Genomic DNA, 22683 nt, shown 5'->3' on the forward strand with positions numbered 1-22683 from the left:
TTGGTAGCAGATTCCCTGTGTTTGTTTGATTCTCACTGCTGAGCCTCCTGGCTTCCCACATGGTTCAGTGGTAAAGAATCTGCCTGCCAGGGCAGGAGACGCAAGAGACGTAGGTTTGATCTCTGGATCAGGAAGGTCTCTTGGAGGAGGAAATGGCAACCCACTCCAGTATTGTTGCCTGCTGAAATCCCATGGCCAGAAGAACCTGTTGGGCTACAGTCTATGGGGTTCCAAAGAGTTGGACACAGCTGAGCACAGCACAGCATGAAAATAGCTGAACCTCCTGGCATAGGCTCTATTTTCTAATGGAAGCAACATGGTCCAGAGGTGGGGCATTTGAATCCAGGTCTTTATCCAAAGCCTATGTTCTTGTTTGACACCTAGTCTTGGAGGTTGGAAGTCAAAGATTAAGGTGTGGGCAGGGCTGGTTTCTCTGAGACTGCGCTCCACGGCTTGGCGTTGTCTGCCTTCTGTCTGTGTCTTCTGTGCATGTCGGTCTCCTCTTCTTATAAGGATACCAGTCATATGGGATCAAAGCTCATCCTAATGACCTCATTTTAACTAAATCACCTCTTTAAAAAAAAAACTCTGTCTCCAAATACAGTCACATTCTAAGGTACTGGGGTTAGCTAACTTCAACATATGAATTTCAGGGGATATATTTGGTCCAAAGGGGCTTCCCTGGTGGTTCAGACAGTCAAGAATCTGCCTGCAATGCAGGAGACTTGGGTTTGATCCCTGGGTTGTCAGGAAGATCTCCTGGAGGAGGGAATGGCTACCCGCTCCAGTATTTTTGCCTGGAAAATTCCATGGACAGAGGCGCCTGGCAGGCTGTAGTCCATGGGGTCATAAACAATTGGACATGACTGAGCGACTAACACACACAGTCCCAGACACAAGTTCTAGGGATTGACGGCTGGAAGAGGCAGGGCCCCAGCGCTGGAGAGGAAAGGATAACCCACAACTGGTTATACCTGGCAGTGAGAAGGAGGTCATGAGGCCCGGAGAAGATGGGTGGGAAACCCCTGCCAGAGGAGGCCCTTCCATGTGAGGAAGAGACAGACAGCCTGGAGGCACCATGAGTGATGGAGGGGAAGGGCCTCTGTGGCTGGGGCTGGGATGAGGCCATCCTGGGAAGGCTGTATCCTGTACCCACCTGTGGGGAAATGTGGGCTGGGTCCTCAGTTCTCTTGTCCTCTGTAGCCATTCCCTTCCCCAAATGTGGGCTGTGTCCCACAGAAGCAGGGTGGAAGGGAAAGCAAGATTCGTGGTAAGGGTTCAGAGAAAAAGGCTTACCAAGAGCCTGTGGCATGGGCCACAGTGCAGGTCCTCCCACACACGGGTGAAGATAGCTGTTACTTGAACCCTGTGATACACAAAGTGATATGGGCCCCTTTTCCAGATGGGGAAACAGGCTCAGAGGATGGAATACATTACCCAGGGTCACTAAGAGCTGAAGCCAGGGTCTGAACGCACAATTGTGAACATAGACTTCAGGCTAATGTCACCATAGATTTCCTCCAGGTAAGGTACAGTAAAAGATCAATAGTGTATATTGGATATCACTTCCATTAAAGAGTTAAAATTTAAAAGTATTTATGGTAAAACTAATGCAACCACAGTGTTAGAAATTTGAGAAAGAGAACTCCACTCCCCATAACACCATCATTGTTACAAATTCACTTCCCACCTACATGCAACAAAATTAATAATAACTGAATACTTGTTGAGTGCTTGCTCTGGACAAGGCACTATTTACATGCTCGACAAGTATTAACAGGGTTAATCGTTCAGTTCAGTTACTCAGTCGTGTCCAACTCTTTGTGATCCCATGGACTGCAGCATGCCAGGCCTCCCTGTCCATCACCAACTCCCAGAGTTTACTCAAACTCATGTCCGTCGAATCTGTGATGCCATTCAGCCATCTCATCCTCTGTCATCCCCTTCTCCTCCTACCTTCAGTCTTTCCCAGCATCAGGGTCTTTTCCAGTGAGTTAGTTCTTCACATCAGGTGGCCAAACTATTGGAGTTTCAGCTTTAACATCAGTCCTTTCAATGAATATTTGGGACTGATTTCCTTTAGGATGGACTGGTTGGATCTCCTTGTAGTCCAAGGGACTCTCAAGAGTCTTCTCCAACACCACAGTTCAAAAGCATCAATTCTTCAGCACTCAGCTTTCTTTATAGTCCAACTCTCACATCCATACATGACTACTGGAAAAACCATAGCTTTGACTAGATGGACCTTTGTCTGCAAGGTAATGTCAGTGCTTTTTAATATGCTGTCTAGGTCGGTCATAGCTTTTCTTCCAAGGAGCAAGCGTTTTAATTTCATGGCTGCAATCACCATCTGCAATGGTTTTGGAGCCCCCCAAAAAAAGTCTGTCACCGTTTCCATTGTTTCCCCATCTATTTGCCATGAAGTGATGGGACCAGATGCCATGATCTTCACTTTTTGAATGTTGAATTTGAAGCCAACTTTTTCACTTTCCTCTTTCACTTTCATCAAGAGGCTCTTTAGTTCTTCTTCACTTTCTGCCATAAGGGTGGTGTCATCTGCATAACTGAGGTTATTGATATTTCTCCTAACAATCTTGATTCCAGCTTGTGCTTCATCCAGCTTGGCATTTTGTATGATGTACTCTGCATATAAGTTAAATAAGCAGAGTGGCTTAATCCTTAAAAAATATTTAAAACTAAGTAATATTGGTATCCTCAATTTCTAGGTAGGGAAATCAAGGTGCTGGCTTAAGTATTTAATAACTTCTCCCCAGTCGCACAGACCATCACGTGGGGTCGCTGGGACCTGGACCCAAGCAGCCTGCCCAGTGGTACCTGCAGCAACAAGGCACCAATTTATCCTGGTGGAAGTTCCATGATAGAGTCTCCCAGTTTCATAGCACTCTTTGCAGCTCTACATAGTATAATATATTTTTAATTTGTCACTAATCAGTTAAAAGACGCTTACTCCTTGGAAGGAAAGTTATGACCAACCTAGATAGCGTATTCAAAAGCAGAGACATTACTTTGCCAACAAAGGTCCGTCTAGTCAAGGCTATGGTTTTTCCAGTGGTCGTGTATGGGTGTGAGAGCTGGACTGTGAAGAAAGCTGAGTGCCGAAGAATTGATGCTTTTGAAGTGTGGTGTTGGAGAAGACTCTTGAGAGTCCCTTGAACTGCAAGGACATCCAACCAGTCCATCCTAAAAGAGATCAGTCCTGGGTGTTCATTGGAAGGACTGATATTGAAGCTGAAACTCCAATACTTTGGCTACTTCATGCGAAGAGTTGACTCATTGGAAAAGACTCTGATGCTGGGAGGGATTGGGGGCAGGAGGAGAAGGGGACGACAGAGGATGAGATGGCTGGATGGCATCACTGACTCAGTGGACATGAGTTTGAGTCAACTCCGGGAGTTGGTGATGGACAGGGAGGCCTGGTGTGCTGCGATTCATGGGGTCGCAGAGTTGGACTCGACTGAGTGACTGAATTGAATCAATGAAAAAGGTATTTTCATTGTCTAGTTCTTATTTGTTAAGTGTCTATGTTTCCTAGGGGGTTCCCTGGTGGTGCAGTGGTAGAGAATCTGCCTGCCAATGCAGGAGATGCAGGTTCAATCCCTGGGTTGGGAAGATCCCCTGGAGAAGGAAATGGCTACCCACTCTAGTATTCTTGCCTGGAAAATCCCATAGACAGAGGCACCTGTTGGGCTACATACAGTCCATGGGATTGCAAAGAGTAGGACATGAATGAGTGACTAAACAACAAAAATGTTTCCTACAGCTGCTAAAGCAAATAAGTACAAATGTTCTGCCTTCAAACAACACACATTCATTGTCTTTCAGTTCTGGAGGAAGAAGTTCTAAAGTAGCCTCACTGGCCAACAGTCACGGGGTAGCGGGAAGTCTGTGTCCGCCTTTTCCAGCATTTATAGGTGCATTCCTTGGCTTCTGGCCTCTGCCCATCTTCAAGCCAGTAGTGTAGCATCTTGCTTCAGTGGTCACGTGGTCTCACCTTCTGCCCCTCTCTCATGAGGACAATTATAATTGCAGTTAGTCCCACCCAGATAATCCAGCATAATCTCTCCATCTCAAGATATCTAACATAATCACATCTACAGTCTCTTTGGCATCTTAAGGTTATATTCATAGATGCTGGTTATATTTGGAGGCCATTCAGCCTGATGCAATAAGATTAGTCATTTTCTGCTTAATGTAAGTAATGGGATAATACCAGGATTAAATATTGTCTCAGATTTAATAGTTCATGTTGGTCTCAAAAACTAAAAAATTTAGGCTTCTCTTTTCTCATTCAGGTATCACCACATTTTATAATCAATCAGAAGGTACTCCTCCCAACTCTCTGACTGATTAACCTTTCCTGGTGGCTCAGTGGTAAAGAATCTGCCTGCCAATGCAGGAGATGCTAGTTCCATCCCTGGGTCAGGAAGATCCCCTAGAGAAGGGCCTGGCAACCCACTCCAGTGTTCTTGCATGGAGAATCCCATGGACAGAGGAGCCTGGTGGGCTACAGTCCATGGGGTTGCACAGAGTCAGACACGACTGAGTGACTAAGCATGAGCGCTATTCCTCTGGTTCATTTTAGAAGGAACATGATTTTAATCTATACAAGACGGCATCCTCCCTTCTGTCACTTTAGAGACCTTCCCCCAGGGCCTCAAAACTAGAGTAGGAGAGGGGGCTCTTGGCCTGATCATTAATAACAGTGCATCATTTTATTTAATCATCGCAACAACTCCCAGAGCAAAGTGCAGTTACTTCTTACAGATGAAGATCCTGGGGGTCATAGTAGTGAATGAGCCCTATTAAGGCCTCATGACTGGTGAGTGGGAAAGCCAGCAGGCAAATCTGGGTCCTCTCCCGGGGAAGCAGAGTCTGTCCTGGAGGTGCAGGTCATGTGGTGTGGAGCTGGGTGAAGGATGAGGATGGGTAGAGCTTGTCCACATAGGCCGCAGATGTACTTTCCACAGGTTTCATGGTGATCTAGTCCAGAAGTAAGACTGGCACATGAAAGGGACTTGGATACCAGGCAGGAGACAGACAAGTGAGTCATTGTAGCTCCTCCTCTCTCAATGGGACCAGCAGGCAGATCTTCCCTTTTGGCTTCCCTCCATTCACACGTGCTTCTTCTGTCTATGGAGCTGAGGTCAGAGCTCACTTCCAGCCTGGGTATTACTTTGCATATGATGCAACTTCAGCACTTCCTCGGGATAATAAAAAAGACTTCCAGAGGCTTAGCCATCCCTAACTATTACACAGGTCATTTCCAACTTCTCACTTCTGTAAGTAATTCAGAGTTTTTGTAATCACAAAAAACTTTTTCTGCATTTTAATCATTTCCTTAGAAGAGATTTTCAAGACTGTAGCTCAAGTGGAAAGCATCAGAGCACAGGATTAGAGCCTGAGTTTGGGAGTCATGGGCTTCCCTGATGGCTCAGATGGTAAAGAATCTGCCTGTATAATGCAGGAGACTGAAGTTTGATCCCTGGGTCAGAAAGATGCCCTGGAGAAGGGAATGGCAACCACTCCAGTATTCTTGCCTGGAGAATTCCGAAAGAGGACCCTGGTGGACTACACTCCATGAGGTCCCAAAGAGTTGGACATGACTGAGTGATTTTTTAACTTTGGGAGTCATGCAGCCTGGACTCTATAACGCTGTGTGCTGCTGCTGCTGCTGCTGCTAAGTCGTTTCAGTCATGTCTGACTCTGTGCGACCCCATAGATGGCAGCCTACTAGGCTCCCCCGTCCTTGGGATTCTCCAGGCAAGAACACTGGAGTGGGTTGCCATTTCCTTCTCCAATGCAGGAAAGTGAAAAGTGAAAGTGAAGTCGCTCAGTTGTGTCCGACTCTTAGCGACCCCATGGACTGCAGCCTACCAGGCTCCTCCGTCCATGGGATTTTCCAGGCAAGAGTACTGGAGTGGGGTGCCATTGCCTTGGGCAAATTGTCCGGCCTCTCTGATCCTGTTTCCTCATGTGCAAAATAGGAGAAAAGGAGCCTACTTTCAGGCTGATCACATGAGGATTAATTGAGACAATGCAGATGTTTGGTTCGGGCTCAGTCCTTCATTGGTATGACTTGTACTGGGAATTACTGGTTTAGGGTTGAAGGGTTGAGAACACTGTTAAGGTTCCTGGTGCCTTGTTATTCAAAAGATGTCTCCAAACTATTTTAGATTATCTTGAAAAAGATACGTATGAATGTTTTATAAAATGTCATTTTTTTTGTCTGAATATCAAATTGACCAAAAAACAGAAGGAAAAAAAAGATGATCCCAGTGTCTGTGAAAACCTTAGGCCACGCTTACTGCATCCTGAATGTTGGGGCAGTCTGAGCACAAGTTGGAAAAGAATTTCCAGACACGGAGTACCGCAGAAAAGAGTGAGTTTATTAGGAACAAAGAACAGGTATAAAGTGATCACTGTGAGTGCAGAGGGCCTACAAATCCTGATGGGCCAGGGAGAGTCGACAGTTTTCATGGGTCAATGGCCAATGTTTATAGCCTCAAGACAAAGACCATTGCTGCTGGAAGGCTGGTGTTAGGTGACTGGTTGGGGCGTGATAGTGTGTTTACTGGAGTGGGCATCTTTGCCTAACTGGGAGTCAGGAAGCTTGTTAGTGATGATCAAGGGGCTTTTTGGCAACAGTTAGTTACAAAGGGGCTCAATTAGCCTCGGAGGCGTCCTTGGTTCTGGGCACTGCTGCTGTGGCCTTGTTGCAAGGCCTCGCACCTGTGGCCAAGGCAGGACTCAACACTGAGTAAGCGCCTTGCTGCTTCGATGCACAGGATTCAGGAACTGGAGCTGTCGGAGAGGAACCTCCTCCAGAAGGTGGACCAGCTGAGCACTCGCGTGTTCCAGGAGCGAAGCGCCTCTCTCCGGGCCCAGGAGCAGCTGGACGCACTGCAGGGGGAGCTGGCCAGCCAGGTACACAGCCCCTCCTCCTTCTTTCTGGCACTTTTTTCTTGTCGCAGCAGAGTCACCCTATGGGTTTTTTCGTGGCAGCAGCTGCGCCTGAATATAGACCATGGGGAGGGTGTGGAGAGCCAGACAGGAGGAGTGAGAGGGGTCCTCATTCTAGCAGTGCAGGTAGGGGCCACTGGACCTGGGCAAGGTCACGTGACTTCCCTGGGCCTCAACTGTCCCATCTGTAAAATGGGGCTCGCATCCTGCCCTGTCCCCTCACAGGGTGGCCTGTGGGAGCTGTGTACCCACTAGGAGCTCTGGCCAGAGGTTCATTTCTGTGGGCTTGGTGCCTGACATCAGGGGAGCCAGCTCTGGTCTAAGGACAAGGAGAAGGACTGATGCCAGGTCTCTGCCTTCAGGAGCTGGCTTGTGGGCGGGGACACAGATGGGAAACAAGTAACTCCAAAACCGGGTGATGGAGCCATGAGGAAACGTGCAGGCAACAGTGTGCTTTCTGGGCCCTGTGAGTTGAGCCTTAGGGGAACAGCATGCGAGGGTGGGTAAGAGCCTGGGCAAGGCACGGAGGTACGGAAGAGCATAGCAGGACCAGGAGTTGAGACAGGAGGGTCCCAAGGAGGACAAGTTGTCAGAACCATGGCGTGAACCAAAGTCTGGAAGCCAAGGAGGAGCAGGACTTTGAGCAGGAGAGGCTCAAGTCAGGGTTTCGGGGATATCACTCTAATCAAATGGGAAAGAGAGATGGTGTAGGGAGGTGGCAAGTTAGAGCATAACTGGAGAAGTGGGTGGTTAAGGGAAGGTTGGCTCTGGAGGCAGATGTCTGGCGCCAAACCCTGGTCTGCCACTCACAAGCTCTGTGATGTAGGCCAGGTGACTTAACCTCTCTAGGCCTCAGTTTCCTCATCTGTGAAATGGGAACGATACAGCACCAACCTTCCTAACTTGTTGTCTGGTTTAAGGGAGTTAGGCTTTCCCAGTAGTGCAGTGGTAAAGAATCCACCTGACAGTGGAGGAGATACAAAGGACACGGATTCAATCCTTGGGTCGGGAAGATTCCCCTGGAGTAGGAAATGGCAACCCACTCCAGTATTCTTGCCTGGAGGATCCCATGGTCAGAGGAGCCTGGTGGACTATAGTCCATGGGGTTACAAAGAGTCGTTCACAACTAAGCAGCTAAGCACACACACACTTTAAAAGAGCTCAGTTCAGTCCAGTCGCTCAGTTGTATCCGACTCTTTGCGACCCTATGGACTGCAGCTTCCCTGTCCATCACCAATTCCTGGAGCTTGCTCAAAGTCATGTCCATCGAGTCAGTGATGCCATCCAACCATCTCATCCTCTGCCGTCCCCTTCTCCTCCTGCCTTCAGTCTTTCCCAGCATCAGGGTCTTTTCTAGTGAGTCAGTTCTTCACATCAGGTGGTCAAAGTAGTGGAGCTTCAGCTTCAGCTTCAGCTTCAGCATCAGTTAATATGTGTAAAACACTCAAAACAGTAGGCATTTAAATAGCACTAGTTGCTTTTGTAATTACTAGTCTTTATTGAAGTGTTCCAGGGGAGAGAAAACGAAGGCTGGAGAGCAGAGACTTGGTGGGCAGAGACCCAGAGATCCTGAGAGGCATCCTCTTTTAGCAAATTGCTACTCGCAGGCGAGCACAGCAGTTGTCAAATTGCAGGTTGACTCCCGCCAGTGGGTTGTGAAATCAGTTCTGTATGTTGCAACCAGCATTTAAAGATGGAATTGACTAGGAAATATGAAAGGGCATCATGTGTGTGAAGGGGAGTGCTGTTTTGTGAAGCTTGTTTCAGTTGTCAACGCCTGCCACGTGTGTAACGGGCCACGTTCTTAAAAGATGTTTCTTACTGTGGGAGGCAGTCCAAAAAGTTTGAAAAACACCAGATCGATTAGCTTTTAAAGGAAATAGAGGTGAAGCAGGGAAGATAAGAAGTTCAATTAAATCGATGTTAGCCTTTGAGATACCAGGGAGACACGCAAGTGCTGCTTTCTCCCTTTACATTGAAATTTAGGTGCAGAAAGTTGAGTCTATCCTCTTGGGTACAAGCCATCATCATCAAGATCCAGGACTTTTTAACCCGCGATAAAGTGGTGTTGTGTGGGCTCCTGCCATCAACCATGTAATCTCTTTGTAGAAAATCCTGTAATAAAGCCTTATATACATGTAGGATTTCCCAGGTAAGCATACACAGTCCTGGGACTTCCCTGGCGGTCCAGTGGTTAAGAATCTGTGCTTCCATTGCAGGGGGCATGAGTTCAATCCCTAGTCGGGGAAATAAGATTCCTTCATGCCTCGTGGTGTGGCCAGAAAAGTAAAATAAATTTGAAAAACATATGCAAAGCTCTGCAATCACCAGAGGTTCATACTCTGATGGGGAGACAGAAGTGAGGGTGACAAGCCAGAGAAATGCTGGGAGTGAGCTCCAGACACTGCAGGACCTGCAGCTCTGTGGCCGCACGCCTTGCATTCTGTTCTCCTGTCACCAAGATGCTCCTGGGAACGTCCTGTCACAAAACACTGTTTCCAGGTGAAGGGCAGACGTTCACGGTGGTGAGGGGGCTGGCTCAGGGCCCCCTCGGAGACCACTCGGCCCAGCTTCAGCCCAGCCCAGATGCTAACCCTCCCCCTCTGCCTGGAGCTATCTGCATTTCAGAGCAAGTTTGCAGGAGCGTGTGAACTCTGCCCTGTGTACCTGATATCTGCCAAATGACAATTTGCCCCACTGTTGACTATATTTGCTGTAATTATTTGCACACAAAGACGCCTCATTTCTGTGGCGACCTGTGGTCACTCCCAAAGGTGGTCGAGGTAGACCCCTCTAGGTAACGGAGCTCTGGGCTCTGAGCATCACTGACTACAGGATTCGCACCATCAGGCAGCCCTCGCAGGGAATCTAACTCCAGTTTCTTCTGCCCTAATTTCCCCTGAAAGTAAAGCCTGCCAAGCTGTTCTCAGGTTTCCTGTTTCTCGTTTGCTCTTCTTTGTTTTGTCTTCTGCAAGCTCTTAAGAAATATATGTGCAGGCACTAACAGTTGAAACAGATCTTAACAGGAAGGCAAGTCTACCCATGTGCATAAATTAATTGTGACTATTAGGCCAGGACCCTGTTGTTTTTTGCAGTGAGTGGGTCACCCTGGTCCAGAGTACAGCCCATGGGTCTGGGAGGTCAAGATTTAAGAACAGGGAGGTGTGTTCTCGGATAGGCAGGGAGCCATGCAGAAACAAAAATCCTTGAGACAGACACGTGGTGGATCAGTGACTTTTAGCTGATTGACATTCAGCAGGTCATTTCTCAGTAGCTCAGGGTTGTATTCACAGTAAGGAATGGCTGCTGTGACACTGTTGATCTTGTCTCAGCCAGAAGTCACGGTTTTCAGCTGACCCTTACTGGACCAGGCAGGGTCCTTTTAGGCACTGAGCAACGGAGAAGTCTGGGAGGTTCTGGCGTGGAAGAAGCGACACTCAGGGGGTTCCAGGTGGCAGCTCTTTTCAAACTGGTGTGGGGGTACTCCGTGTTGGAACCACTGTGTGTGCACCAGCCCGTCCCCATCCTGACTAAGTTTCCCTGAGTCCTTGTCCTTGGAGCTCAAGGGGACCTGAAGGAAGGCACTTGCGTCCTGGGCAACATTTAAGAGGGCGCCAGTAACCGTCATTGAGATAAATAATATTCGAAGCAATATTTTAATGCAAAAACTAATGCGAAAAGAAAAGGCACGCTGAACAACAAAATATCGAAGTTTCAAATAAAGACAGGCTCGGTGAGACCCCGGGCCGCCTTCCTGACGCCCTCCTCCACCGCCAACCCGTAGGTTCGAGAGAACGAGCGCGCGGCCCAGCGGCAGCGGTGGCGGCTGCGGCGGCTGCGGGAGCGGCTGCGGCGCAAGGACGCGGCGCTGGGGCGGCAGGCTTCGGCCCTGGAGCGCGGCAGGCGGATCCAGCGGCGCCAGCTGCGCCTGGTGCGCGAGCAGGAGCGCATCCTGCGGGCGCAGGTGCAGCGGCTGGAGCTGGACGTGCGGCGCCTCTGTCGCGCCGCCGGCCTCCTGCTGGCCGAGCTGGACACCCCGAACCCCGGCGGCCCCCGATTCTCCGGCCCGGGCGACATCCGGGGCGCCCCCGAAGGGGCTGCGGAGCTGCGCGCGCTGCGGGCCAGGGCCGAGCGCGGCGAGCGCGAGCGGGACCAGGCGGCCCGCCGGCTGCGGGAGCAGCGCGCCACCGAGCGGCGGCTCCGCGAGCAGCTGGAAGAGCTGCGCTGCTGCATCTATGGGCTGAAGCTGTCGGAGATCGGTCTGCAGGCCCAGGTGGAGGAGCTCACCCAGCACAACGAGAGCCTGCGGGGGGAACTGGGAGCCCAGGCGCCCGGGGAGAGAGCGCTCAGCAAGGCCCCCACTGGTCCCCGTAGCCTGGTAAGTGACCACAACCCAGGGTGCGAGTGATTTTCTACTTTCCTCTTAACTTTCTCGCCCAGCCACTTAGTCAAGTCATGGACTCCTTCATTCCCCAGTCTTCCTCTTCATTCACCCCTCCAAACCACCATCCCCATCTATCCCTCCTTCATTCCATCCACCCATCTACCCACCTGGTGTCACCGGTCCACCCATACAACTTCACTCACCCGTTCACCAGTCCAGCAACCTCCCCATCATCTGTCCACCTGCTCAGCCACCCATCCACCTTTCCATCCACTCACCCTATCTCTTGTTCACCCATCCATGCTCTCTTCTACTCACCCTCCATCATCTTATTCACCGGACCATCTCGTTGTTCTATCTCTGCATCCAACACTCTCCAGGGAGCCAACCAGCTACCTTTCATCCTTCATCATCTGTCTCCTGTACGTCCATTTATCCGACAGTTCATGGGTCCCCGCCTGTGCCAGGCCCCAGGTGCTCTCTTCCACGTGTAGTGTGAAGTAACTGTCCTGTGCTCCTGCCTCCCCAATCCACCCTCTCCCTGGGAAAGCAGTCAGCCTTTCCCACCTCCCTCACAGCTCCGAAGGTGACCACGGTTCCCAGCCTGGTGGTCCTGTATATGCATCTTCATCTCTGCTTGTTTAGACTGTGAGCCCGTCGAGGGCAGGTCCAGGTCAGATGGGTTCCGTAGCCGCAGCCCCAGCAGCAGCACACAGGAGACCCCCAAGGCTGGTGCAGGAGAGAATATGCAGGGTTGGGCCCCTTTCTAGTTCTCCTGTTTACTAGCTGTGTGACCCTGATTAAGTTTCTTAAGCTCTGGAGCCAAGGGCAGGCTGGACATTTATGTTATCATCTAACTGATTAGAAGAGCAAAATGTGTGTTTAATAATACTCCTGCCATGTACTTGGCACCTTGCGGTGTTTTCAAAGGCATCATTTAATGTTCATAAGTCTGTGAAGCAGGTACTATGAATGTCCGCACTCCACAGAGGAGGCTGAGGCTCAGAGAGGCAGTGCACTGGCCTGTTGTCACACAGCTCAGAAGAGGCAGAACTGGAATTTGATCCACGCTGCATGTGAGTCCAGGGTGCTCTGTTTCTCCCGCAAGAGGCTGCTTGCCTGTAAAGGGAGAGTTAAGTCAGCTCCCTCCAAGAGATCAAGATCCCAGTGGTTCGATTTGCATTTAAGGAAAAATCAGGAAGCCACCTTTGCCCAAAGAAGATGGCTTATTGGGAAAAAAAAAATCACATTTATCTTCTGGCCTGGACAGTCTATTTCAAATTAACTGGAACTTGAGTTTCCTCAAGATCATGACATGTATCCTGCCTAGATGGTTTTAGTAATGAGTTTGTCTGTGCTTAGTTTCTCTTTTTCGTACTTCATCCTGCCAGTGTCACCTCTGCGTGTCCTGTTCGTTCTTCCTCCATTAAGTTCATCAGATAAAAGGAAAACAGTGTACCTTTGATGTTGGCACCTTGTTGTAATTTCAGAAAATAAATGGTGTAGAGATGAAAATTCTCCTTTAGAATCCTTTCTGTAATTTTCCTAAATGTAAGACTTTAATTTAGGCTGTTAGTTTACATCCTTTATTCTCCCAATCTCTCTGCCCTGCTACTTTCTCTTTTATCTAAGGGAAAGGCTGAATACCTAAATGTTTTAGTGATGAGTAAATATTTTGTACGTTTTACATTCTCTCATTTAATCTTTAGAGCAGCCTTGCAAGCCAGGTGCAATTCCACTGACTAGATGGAGAAACTGAGACCCAGGAGGGTCTCCAAAGAATCAGGGCCAGCAAGGGGACACGGGCCAGATCAGGGCGGTGACTCCAAGATGCTGTCCTTACCTTGGGACCCTGGGGCCGGAGTTGGATCCTGAGCAGTTTGGTGCAGCGTCAGTGGCTGCATTCAGTAGTTTGGGTGCCATCAGTTATAAGCCCCTTGTTGACACACATCTGTGACTTTTTAGATGTTTCAGGCCTTATCATTGAAAAATCTCAAGAAACTGGAGAACTACATCTCTCGAGGGGCTCATGCTCTCAAGACTTTGCTGGAGGTTGTGGTGCCCAGTCAAAAGTCTCTCAAAAATTCCCTGAATTGCCCATCAAGCGTGGTCCCCAGCCATTTTTGCCTCTAGCATTGGGAGAAGCTGGCCCATTATCAGATGAGTAGCAGAGGGAGCAGGGGCCTGTGAAATAGAAAATGCTGATCCTTAAACGTGGGAACCACATGCACTGGGGTGCGAGGCTCGTGCTTTAAGTGGCAGGTGGGACCCCAAGTGGACAGAGCAGTTCAGCTCTCTCTCTTACCAGTGGCGATAAAGTCCAGCAGGTTACTAAGCCTTTCTGTGACTCAGTGTTCTCAACTGTGAAATGGGAACGATACTGAGACCTGCTTCTAGTGTGATTGTGAGGATGCAATGAGAAAGTGCTGGGAAGGCCCTGGCACAGAGCCTGGTACCCGGTAGGATTTAGATTGTCGCATCATTGTCACCGTCACCATCGTCATCTTCACCATCACGTCTTCATGGCCTTGTCTCATCCAGTGGAGATTGGATGGAATCACTCACACTGCTTACATCATGGTTTCCTCTTTCTTGTTTTTTTGTTTGTCCCAAGAGCTTAGGCTTCACTGCGTGCAAAGTCGCTTCAGTCGTGTCCGACTCTTTGCAATCCCATGGACTGTAGGCTTCCAGGCCTCTCTGCTCATGGGATTCTCCAGGCAAGAATACTGGAGTCAGTTGCCAGTTCCTTCTTCAGGGGATCTTCCGGACCTACGGATCAAACCTGCATCTCTTACGTTTCCTGCACTGACAGGCGGGTTCTTTACCACGGGCGCCATCTGGGAAGCCCTGCTGCTGCTGCTGCTAAGTCACTTCAGTCATGTCTGACTCTGTGCGACCCCATAGACGGCAGCCCACCAGGCTCCCCCGTCCCTGGGATTCTCCAGGCAAGAACACTGGAGTGGGTTGCCATTTCCTTCTCCAATGCAGGAAAGTGAAAAGTGAAAAGTGAAAGCGAAGTCGCTCAGTCGTGTCCGACTCTTCGAGACCCCATGGACTGCAGCCTAGCAGGCTCCTCCGTCCATGGGATTTCCTAGGCAAGAGTACTGGAGTGGGGTGCCATCGCCTTCTCCCTGGGAAGCCCTGGAGTCGGTTAAATGTGACTGTGATTTATCTCCTCCGATCTGCGGGAGATGCTGATGCAAACTCAGGCTGACAAGGCCCTGGAGTGGGCAGGGCCTGTGATCACCAGCTCCCCCATCACAGCAGCCCATGGGCCGAGGGAGACGGAGAGCACTGTGGTGGCTTTCCGGGCAGGGCTGTCCCCAGGTGTGGTTCTCTCAGCCAAAGGGCTGAGAACCTCTGCCTGGTTTCAGAGGCCGGAGGTCAGTCTGCAAGGGCAGGTGGGGTGGGCGAGGCCCGGCCTGTTCCAGGATGACCTCACCCTTAGTAGGGAGGTCATTAGGGCATCTGCAGAGACCCTGTTACCAAACGAGGTCACAGTCACAGGTGCTGGCGGGGGGTGGGGGGGCAGTTCGGACTTGAACTTGACTTTTAGGCGACACAATTCAGCTCACAACCATGCTGTCACGCGGCCAGCGATGACTCCGGCCTTGCCTCCTCCTCCTCCTTGGCCTCCTTCAGGTAGTGTTTCCTCCTCTGTCCTCCTGGGACCTGGGCTGAAGGCCCAGATGATGCACTATCCTTGGTGCCAGGCCCAGCTTCTCTGGAGCAAGTGCCCGTGAACCGCAGGGTGAGCTGCTGAAGGCAGGGTCCTCAGGCTGCTTCCATAGTCATCCTGAAAGACCGCCCTGGGCAGGGAGGTTGGCATGGTAACAGCCCATGGAAACATACCTGGACTCATGTCACCCTCTGTGGTTGCGCAAGTGCAAGAACCCAACCCCCACTCCATGTGAGGTGCCCCGTGTCGCCCCCATCGCCACCCCACCTTCTTTCTCACCAGCCTTTCTTTCCTCCCTGCTTCCTTCCACCCACACACAGAATCCTTCGGGTCCTCTCTGTTTTCTGCCACAACCCCAGCTCCAGCACAGCACTTGACATGGGAAGGAGCTTGGTAGATATTTATCAAGTGCAAGGAGAGAGGGAGAAAGGACCACAGACTGTCTGAGTCTCTTATCATTGGGGCCCCACGGGTGGGTCCAGGCCCCTTTCAGCCTGCGGCTCAGATGCTCTAGGTTCCTGGCCATCTCTGACCCTGTGAACTTGGGGCCTTTAACCCCTGTGGATTCTGCTGGGCGAAGGGCTAGCAGCGCTCTCTGCCTTCTAAGTGTGTCAGAGTGAAGAGCCCATTGGAGCACGAATGCAAGAGCCCTTTAAACATGGAACAAAAGTCGGGGACCATTTCAGTATAAAATGTCATGGGACAGCCACTGATTCTGGCTTTTAGCAATCTAGCAGCTTGTCTAGGAGAGTGTTATAGGCAAGGGCTTACTTTGGCTGTCGGTGTCTGTTTCATCATGGTTTGTGTGTTTCTCGCGTGGCTTGTTCTCGCTTCCAAGAGGAGAGCTTCCATCCCCTTCTGATGGTCCCTCCGAGGGGGCCTGGCACCTGGATGATCAGCTTCTTGTTCCAGACATTAGCAGTTCTCCCAGATGGAGACAGGCAGGGCCAAGTCCCCCGACCTGGAGGATCCAGAGCCTGGCCCTGCCCTCTGGGAGCCCCGGGAACCTTGCACGTCATTTAATTTTATGCCTCGATTTCCCTATTGGTCAAATAGAGAGGTAAGTGCTATAAGGGTTTCCTGCAGTGCCCTGGCAAAGGACCACAGACCTCAACAACAGTCCTGGAGCCTGGAAGTCCGAGATCACGGCATCTGCAGGGTCATTTCTTCTGAGACTTGTGAGGGAGGGTCAGTTCCAGGCCTCTCTCCTTGACCGTCTTCCCCCTGTGTCTCGTCGTCTTCCTTCTATATGTGTCTGTGTTCAAATGTCCTCTTTTTATAAGGACACTGGTCACAGCAGATTAAGGCCCGCCCTAATGACCCCACCCTAATTAACTGTGTCTGCAAGGACTGCATTTCTAAATCAGGTCATGTTCTGAGGTCCTGGGGGTTAGGACATCAACTTAGGAAGTTTGGGGAGGACACTGGAGGACACGTCCAGTGCAACCTACTGGATGCATTGTTACAGAGGCCCCATGACTGGCAGAACTGTCAGTTCTGGTTCCTTCATGCGCTTCTTCACCAGCTTCGTGCGCTTCTTCACCAGCTTTGTGTGGGTACCAAATGATCCCTGTATTTATTAGGGAATCTTTGCACCAGATGCCATCTCTGGTGCTCTGCATCTGTTGTCCACTCCTTTTGTCCCTCAGCGACCTTCAAGGGAGGTGCTCTCTTATTCCCATTTTACAGATGAGGAAGTGGAGGTGTGGAGAGTCCCAGGGTTCCCACAGATACTAAGTGATGGGGAAGGATTTGCACCCTGGCAGATGGATGCGCTGGTGGGTGCCACACTCTGCTCCTCCAGTAACTACTGGTCCATGGGTCAGTCAGCGTTTAACAGATGTCCACTCCACATGACGTGGTGAACTCGGTACTGGGGCTGGGAAGTAAGACAAGACCGCTGCCCAAATAGGATGACAAGACCTCCTAAGGCAAGAGGGTGCCAGCAGAGGAAGGGGGAGGGGCCTGACAGTCTGTGGGTCGCTGTTGGGGACCTTGGTGTTTGGGAGGGGAATGCACCTAGGGCCGCGGGGTATGTCACAGTCTTCCAGGCTGTCCTCCTTTCAGAAGGCACTGACAGCCCCAACTCTGCGAATCTTGGAGTCAGAAAGGGCCACCTGGAGAGGAAGAAATGCTCCAGAGGGGGCGCTGGGCGCTTTGAAGTGCCAGCCAGTCACCAGCTCATGGAGGAGCAGTGCCTGCAATTTTAAAGTTGAAATGCTACAACGTATTGATAACCACACTGTAAAGCCAGAGAGTGTGTCCTTCAGGGTCTTGGTCTGCCCCTTGCCCGGAGCTGTGCATGTATGGAATTGCACTTGGAGTTCTGAGATCATTGCATGCTTGTATGCATTCCCAAAGGCTGACTGCATTTCCAAAAGGGTTAGACCCAAAGGGGTTAAGAGCCACAGCAGGTCTTCAATGCCTTTCTCTGGGTAATGGTGTAACCCCCAAATGATCTCCTTTCACGAGCCCCCAGCAGCTCCATCGGCTGGGGCTCCAGCTCCACTTCCTAACCACGGCATTCAGGGCCCTGCTTCTCCAACCCAGTCCTCAGCCTCACTGCACAACACTTCCTCCAGCCTGGCCCAGCCACCTTGGGCTCTGCTCCTCCAGCCTGCTCACCTTCCCTGGGTCTAAAGGCTTCCACCACCTGCTGCCCTTGGCCTCTCAGTAAACTCCTGCTTCTTTCTCTACATTTGGTGAGAATGCCACTTCCTCCAGGAAGACTTTCCTGATTTTACGTCATCTCACTCTGGCCTTGGTGTCCCCATGATGACATGACCCGCCCCTGGGGGCCCTAATTCTCACTGTGCCAGACTTGGAAGCCCACCTCCCCACAACTGTGCCTTCCTCATCATCACCAGCTGGGTACCATTCAGCCCTAAATCCCAGCCCCCGGACAGAGGCTGTGAAATGCTTGGCGAGCAAGTGACTCAGTGAATAGATGACCCAAAGGAGATATTTGCTCCATGCCCAAGGCAAATAGAAGCTTCTGGCCAAAGGGACCACCCCAAGATGGCAATGCTGAAGTGAGGTATAGAAAGTGGAAAACCAGAGGGCGGTCTAGCCCCTGGAAAGTGGGTGTCATAGAGAAAATTATTACAAATTATTAGGGTACCTCCACCCAGGACCCTCCTCCCAATTGGTTACTTACATCTGAAGACCCTGGGCGTCATGGTGTGAATTATGGTGAGGATGATCTTTATGAGAGGATATTTTATTTACTTCATATTTACAAAACACTTTCCCAAACAGGATCTCCTCAATGCTGGGAGGTTGCCAGGTAGGGGTCAGTGTCCTTGTCCCCAACCCCACAGAGGAGACACTTGCCTTACCTAGGATCACAGAGTATACAGTTTCTAGAGCAAATTGCTTGGAACCCAGTTCCCTGAAGAAACAGTCATTTCAAGGACAAAGTCCAGACCTGGGGAGGAATTTGGGGAGGGAGAGTTTACTCAGGATCCCAGGGGAAAGGAAATTTAAAAGGACTCTGGCTTGCCAGATGTTGGTGGTTTAGTTGCTAAGTCGTGTCACTCTATGATCCCATGGACTGCAGTGTGCCACGCTCCTCTGTCCATGGGATTTCCAGGCAAGAATACTGGAGTGGGTTGCCATTTCCTTCTCCAGGGAATCTTCCTGACCCAGGGATTGAACCCGTGTCTCTTGCATTGCAGGTGATCTCCTGCATATCAGGCAGATTCTTTATCACTGAGCCACCAGGGAAGCCTGGTTTGCAAGATGAGCAAGGCTCATCTGCAGATGTGTCTGAATGCTTTTAGCAAGTATGCACCAGACACCATTCATGTGCCAAGCACCATGCCAGGACATGAGGGACTGGAGAGGTGAGCCTGCTCTTCAAAGGCTTGTATGATGATCGCTGCCACAGGGGACAGCTCAAGGGCTGTTGCCTGGCCTGGAGGGTAACACGTTGGCTTGTACAGAGATTAAAAGTCACTCTCTTATTCTGTCAGTGTCAGGCTGTCATCCCAGAGCTGAGATCCCAACACCCCCCTCACTCCAGGTGGCAGCGGCTTCAGGGAAAGTGGACACTCCAGTCAGCTTCTCAGCCCCAGCAGTGTGAATAGAGCACCCTTGGTTGCGGGTATGAGAATTTATCATTGTTCCTTCAAGTCTAGGCAGCCTCTCCTTGCTCAGAGCTTGCATCTGTGCAGAAGTGCGTGTCACACACTTGTCACTCACTCCCATAGAGAGCAAAGGCTTTAAAATAGTGTCCATAATGTCAAAAATAAAAACCTAGGCAAAAGTCACATAAAAGGTAATACAGATGGCCAGTGGTCTTACAATAAAGGTCAGTTCCATTACTTGTAAAACAAATACAAATGAGCAAAACCTTAAGATTCTGAATATTTGTTAAATATTAAAAGGACCTCAACACTGTTTATAGTTGGTAAAAATTGGAAACAACCCCAATGTCTGATCAGAAGGACCTGATTTGGTAAGTGAAGGCATTCCTTACATAAGAGATTATAATAAGGTGACCCTAAAGCACTGCTTTGCAGAAGAGGTTGTAGAAATTACAAAAGTTGTGGAATTGGTTTTCTGATACCATCCCATGATAAATGCACAAAGCAAAAGTCAACATTTTGTAGAAACAGACTTACGGAAGAATTTAAATATCTATGCATAGAAAAGGGGGAAAAAAAGCCCAGAGGGATATAGTCTAACACATTTATAATATTTGTGCCTAGATGTCACTGTATTCCTTGTTTTCTTTTTTCAAAATATTGGCAGGTTAAAACTAAAACCACATAAAGTTACAGGCAAATGCTCCTGAGAGTGTTGAAAAGTAGGGAGGGCTGACAAGACTGAGCAGGGAGGGGCAGGAAGGCGGAGAGAAGACCTGAATCAAGTTCGGAGACCTGAATTCTGGTCCTCTTTTCCCATTGTATGTGCTGTGTAACCTTGGGCAAGTCACTGTCTCTCTCTGAGAATTGATTTCATCACTTGTGACATGAAATGGGTATGGCATCATCTTCTCAGGAGTCCTCCCCTGGGTCTCCTCCTCAAGGCAGAGGTCTGTGTGTGTTCCCCATGGCTATGTCCCTGCCCCAGAACCAGGCCAGCCACATAGTAGGGACTCAGAAAGTATTTGTAGAACTGAGTCAAAGTCAACTTGAGTATTAGAATAAAATTCAAATAGAAATGAAGAGCAGAATGGTGGTGGCCTTCGACACCTCCCTCCACCTCCCTTTCATCTGTTCCCTCCTCCTTCCTTCTGCTCCTCTCTTGCTGGTTCTCGCATCTTTGAATTGGTCTCCCTTTCTGCATCCCATTCCCTCTCTTTTCCTCTTTTACCTTCTCCCCCTCTCTCCTTCATTGCCTCGTCTCCATCTAGTTCCAATGGAGATTGTAAGCTCTTGACAAAAATGTTTAGTTCTGATCATGTGGGAAGCCAGTGGAGAAGACCAAGAAACAACCCAAGGTCTGTGGGCAGAAGACACCCACAGACCTGTTGGCCTGTCAACCGGGCCTGTCTGAGTGCCTAGCAGGGCCGCGCCCAGACCCCTCTGCTTTTCATTGGTCTTGGCTGAGGCCTTGTTCAGATACTTGTTAAAAGCTTCTGGATGATTCTAAGGTGTGGCCAGACTCCCCCGGGCCTCTGAGGAGAACAAGACAAGACTGTCACACAGTAACTGGAAGGTCACAAATTGGGGTATGAGGATGGGGTGCTATGGAAGGGAGGAGCTTCATTTGGGGGACAGTCAGGAAGGCCCCGACAAGGAGCAGGTGGGGTGAGCCGAGGTGTGGGGAGGAGAGGAGCGGGCAGCAGGCACTAGGTGTCAGGCCCCAAGGCAGGTGGGAGAAGGTCCATCCAGGGAGCTGAGATGAGGGTGGCGGGGCCGGGCCCGTGGGCGCTTTATCTTTCACAGTGGGAAGCATGGAAGGGTTGGAAACAGGAGGGCAACCCAACCCAGTTTTCATTTCAGTGAGATTGAGTGCTCAGCTGCTGTGGGGTATGGAAGGGAAGGGAGGGCTTTGCGAGGAGGCGGCAGGTGACTAGTTACCCTTCCCAGGCAGGTGGGAGGAACAGTGTGTGCGGAGGTGCAGAGGCAGGCAGGAACCAGGGTGGGGAGGGGACAAGGAGGTGCTGGAGCAGAAGCCAGGGCAGGGGCGGTGGTGATGGCCCTGGATGGCCTCCTGTGCCAGATTGCAGCACAGTGGATTGAGGGGGAGCCAAGGCGGGGTGTTTCTGGTCAGTTCAGTTCAGTTCAGTCACTCAGTCATGTCTGACTCTTTGCGACCCCATGGACTGCAGCACGCCAGGCCTCCCTGTCCATTGCCAACTCCCAGAGTTTACCCAAACTCATGTCCATCGAGTCAGTGATGCTATCTAACCATTTCATCCTCTGTCGTCCCCTTCTCCTACCCTCAGTCTTTCCCAGCATCAGGGTCTTTTCCAATGAGTCAGCTCTTCACAGTGGAAGAAGGCAGATTCTTCAGCAAAAGTATTGGAGTTTCAGCTTCAGCATCAGTCCTTCCAATGAACACTCAGGACTGATCTCCTTTAGGATGGACTGGTTGGACCTCCTTGCAGTCCAAGGGACTCTCAAAAGTTTTCTCCAGCACCACAGTTCAAAAGCATCAATTCTTCAAGTGCATTTTAGGGGTCGTCTCTGGCAACTGTGGGCAGGATGGGAGGGGAAGCAGGAGATCCAGTTAAGGGTCAATGGAGGAGTCTGCTGAGAGCAGGTGAGGACCTGGGGACAGGTGAGGAGGGCACGGGGCATCATCTGTCCACTTCCATTTCTTCCTCCCCTAGAAAAGCACCTGACCCATTACTTGTTCCTTACCTGTTTAGTCGCTAAGTCATCTCTTCTCAACTCCATGGACTGTAGCCCACCAGGCTCCTCTTTGTCCAGGGGATTTCGCAGGCAAGAATACTGAAGTGGGTTGCCGTTTCCTTTTCTAGGTGATCTTCCCCAATTCGGGGGTCAAACCCATATCTCCTGTGTCACAGGCGGATTCTTCAGCTCTGAGCCACCAGGGAAGCCTGGGAGTGGGGTTAGCCCTGCTCAGTTGAGTCAGTTTCCTGTAAGAAGCTTTCCCAGAAGACACACACAGCAGATCTACTCAACTGTGTTTGTACTGAAGGGAAATTGGGGAAATGTAGGCTCTTGGATCAGAGAAGGCAGTGGCACCCCACTCCAGTGTTCTTGCCTGGAAAATCCCATGGACGGAGGAGCCTGGTAGGCTGCAGTCCATGGGGTCTCTAAGAGTCAGACACGACTGAGCGACTTCACTTTCACTTTTCACTTTCCTGCATTGGAGAAGGAAATGGCAACCCACTCGTGTTCTTGCCTGGAGAATCCCAGGGAAAGGGGAGCCTGGTGGGCTGCCGTCTATGGGGTCACACAGAGTCGGACACGACTGAAGTGACTTAGCAGCAGCAGCAGTCTCTTGGATGATATATCGCACCCCTGAATAAAATCCTGGGTCTTTTTCTGTAGAAAGAAGATGAGTTGATAAGGGGAAGCCATATAGAAGCTTAATAAATATTTGCTGAATAAATGTACCCTGAGTTCGAAACACCTGCCTTCCTGCAGGCTCTGTCTGTCCATCCACTGTCAAACATTTATTTAGCACTTAGTGTGTGCCTGGTAGGGGTGATGGTGAA

General features: G+C 50.3%; 1 protein-coding gene across 1 annotated transcript in view; it reads left to right on the forward strand.

The window, feature by feature from the left end:
- C6H4orf50 (chromosome 6 C4orf50 homolog) overlaps nucleotides 1-22683 on the forward strand; it is a 71261-nt gene that overhangs the window by 9041 nt on the left and 39537 nt on the right. Inside the window, 2 exon segments of the mRNA XM_027544996.1 lie at nucleotides 6807-6945; nucleotides 10766-11359. Coding sequence (XP_027400797.1) covers nucleotides 6807-6945; nucleotides 10766-11359 — 733 coding nt within the window.

This window comes from Bos indicus x Bos taurus, chromosome 6, assembly GCF_003369695.1.
Source record: "Bos indicus x Bos taurus breed Angus x Brahman F1 hybrid chromosome 6, Bos_hybrid_MaternalHap_v2.0, whole genome shotgun sequence".
NCBI lineage: Eukaryota > Metazoa > Chordata > Mammalia > Artiodactyla > Bovidae > Bos > Bos indicus x Bos taurus.